Here is a 2163-nt window from a genome sequence, read left to right as displayed (position 1 = left end):
AGGGAAATTGAAATAGATGTCCACTCTCTTACCCATGTTTGTCTCTTGCCTTCCACCAGTGGGGGTCATACTGTTCGAGGATAATGTATTCTTCTGACTTCTTGAGTGGCAAATCTAAGGGTCCTCTAGCGAAAAAGTCATAGAGTGCAATAACCCTGGGTTTTTCTGTGTAGTCTTCCAAGGACTCAGTAGGTAGAGGAGGTAATGGCTTGTTCTTTGACTGTAATTGCCTCTTACGCTAGTGAAAAAGAAGTATCTTTCTTAATTATTCTTTTCTCCCAACTATTGCTTCCTTAATTCCCCTGCTATTACACTGTCTCAGTAACTAAAAGGACTTGCTATGGTCATTACTTCCCCTTGTAAAGCCCTATCACCTCATCACTCATAAAACAAGACTTACATTTGAGTAGTTTGGTATAGAAGCCAAAATGACAATGGAAAGTACAGTTATTAATAAACTAAACAAGCCATCTACCTAACTGGCTGACTTCTACATCGTACGAATGCTAGGACAGCTCCTCAGCTGGTGTAAAAGCAGAACAGCATTGAAATAAGCGGAGTTACAATGTCTGGAAATTGGGTCATTTATCTAGAGAATTAATACAGATGATGACACTGTAGACGTTCTTAGCAAATCAGCATGAACATCATATTTTTCTTTTGCACCAGGTTAGGTTCTAGCTTTGCACTTAGTTTTGCTTAGAAAACTCAGATTAATTCAACTTAGATTTAGTAAAACTGAAGCAAATGTTTCACATGCCAGCTGAACAAGGTGATCTTACATCTGCCCAACAGGGACGTCCCACTCTTCCCATCTCCATCACCCAAACCTAAAAGCAAGAGAAGGAACCACCTTGTCTGTGACAGCTTGCTTAGGAAACATCACTGTGACCCTGTATTTACATCAGTATGAATCATCAGATGCCTTTACTCTATAATTTCTATGCAACAAAGAACCTTACATGCTCAAGAGTTAGTTACTGGTCTGCTTGTTCTGGTGCTAAGCCACCATATGGCATATCACCTCAATTCTCTATTTTCACCTGCCAGAATGTTACTTACCCTGGACTTCCAACTAGATGCATAGGAAACGTCTGGTTGTGAGGCTGAGTACTGGGTCACCAGGCCATTATCAGGGTCCAGGTCCATTTTTGTTCTCATTGCTCTGATTTTGAAAAACAGAAAGTATTAGTGTGAACACATATCTATAAATGTTCAAATAAAAATATTCATGGACATATATGCCTTCATTAGGGATATGCAGGGTAGAGTGTCTTTACAGTTCAGTATAATTAGCAGCTCTACTGAAAACAGAGGGATTTTTAAGAATTTCTTTATATGTAGATATTTTGATCATCCTGGTTTCTGAAAAGCTAAAGCATTTCACATACCTTTTTTGTACTGTGCAGCAGCAGCAGCAGCAGAAAACAGACTGGATGGTGTGATCTGTGAACAAGAACATTTTCCACATTTGAAGTTTTCCTGGGGTTTTGTTGGTTTGGTTTTTTGTTTTTGTTTTTTTTACAAAACTTACAGACTTAAGGACTATGGTATGTGGTTAGCCCTGTTATTAGCTCTGTCTTGCTGTGAAATACCTAGCAAATCATTCAGGCTGAATTTGCAGCCATCAAAGATAGCAGAGCCTTCCTACCCACCCTACTTATCTGTTCCCACTGTCTCCCTTACAACGCCTTCACAATTATGAGGCCATGTGATGAGTTAAATCAGCTCACTAAATCAGAAAAGGTAAGAGACCTAGTCAGCCAGACCAGTACTGATCTGACTGATCACACCAGCCCATGTAAGCTCCAACCAGTGCAGTGAAGGGGGTGAGAACATCATCAGGGACAGGAGATGGAGAACCGTTCCCTTCAGTACAGAAACAATTTTTAGATCATTCAAGCTGAATACAAAACCAAACATGCATGACAAGCTTTTTCTTATTGCGAGGTTTATTAAGGGAGACACATTACATTCAGTTCTTTGAATTCCTAAGTTTTTTCCCATTTCTGTTGCAGCCATCAGTATAATATATGCATTAGCCCGGGCTCAGAGTGATAACAAAAGATGTGCTTTACACTTATGTGCCAAGTGGTTGATAATCCTGAAAAGATCCACCGGACACATCATCACATACATAATACATTTAGAGAAAAATCAATC

The 2163-nt window shown here is 39.5% G+C and overlaps 1 protein-coding gene across 1 annotated transcript in view; it reads right to left on the bottom strand.

Annotated features, from left to right (window-relative positions):
- The window catches only part of TXK (TXK tyrosine kinase), a 13892-nt gene extending 12421 nt beyond the window's left edge, over nt 1-1471 (bottom strand). Inside the window, exons 1-3 of the mRNA XM_010016545.1 lie at nt 1392-1471; nt 1063-1165; nt 33-238 (exon numbers count right to left, since the gene is read on the bottom strand). Of these exons, the coding sequence (XP_010014847.1) occupies nt 33-238; nt 1063-1165; nt 1392-1471 (389 nt within the window). The remainder of the gene's footprint in view (nt 1-32; nt 239-1062; nt 1166-1391) is intronic.
- Nucleotides 1472-2163: the final 692 nt, after the last annotated feature.

Source organism: Nestor notabilis, unplaced genomic scaffold, assembly GCF_000696875.1.
Source record: "Nestor notabilis isolate BGI_N333 unplaced genomic scaffold, ASM69687v1 scaffold19306, whole genome shotgun sequence".
In the NCBI taxonomy this organism is placed as follows: domain Eukaryota; kingdom Metazoa; phylum Chordata; class Aves; order Psittaciformes; family Psittacidae; genus Nestor; species Nestor notabilis.
Note: the sequence above shows the minus strand (reverse complement) of the source record. Positions and strands in the feature narration are given on the sequence as shown.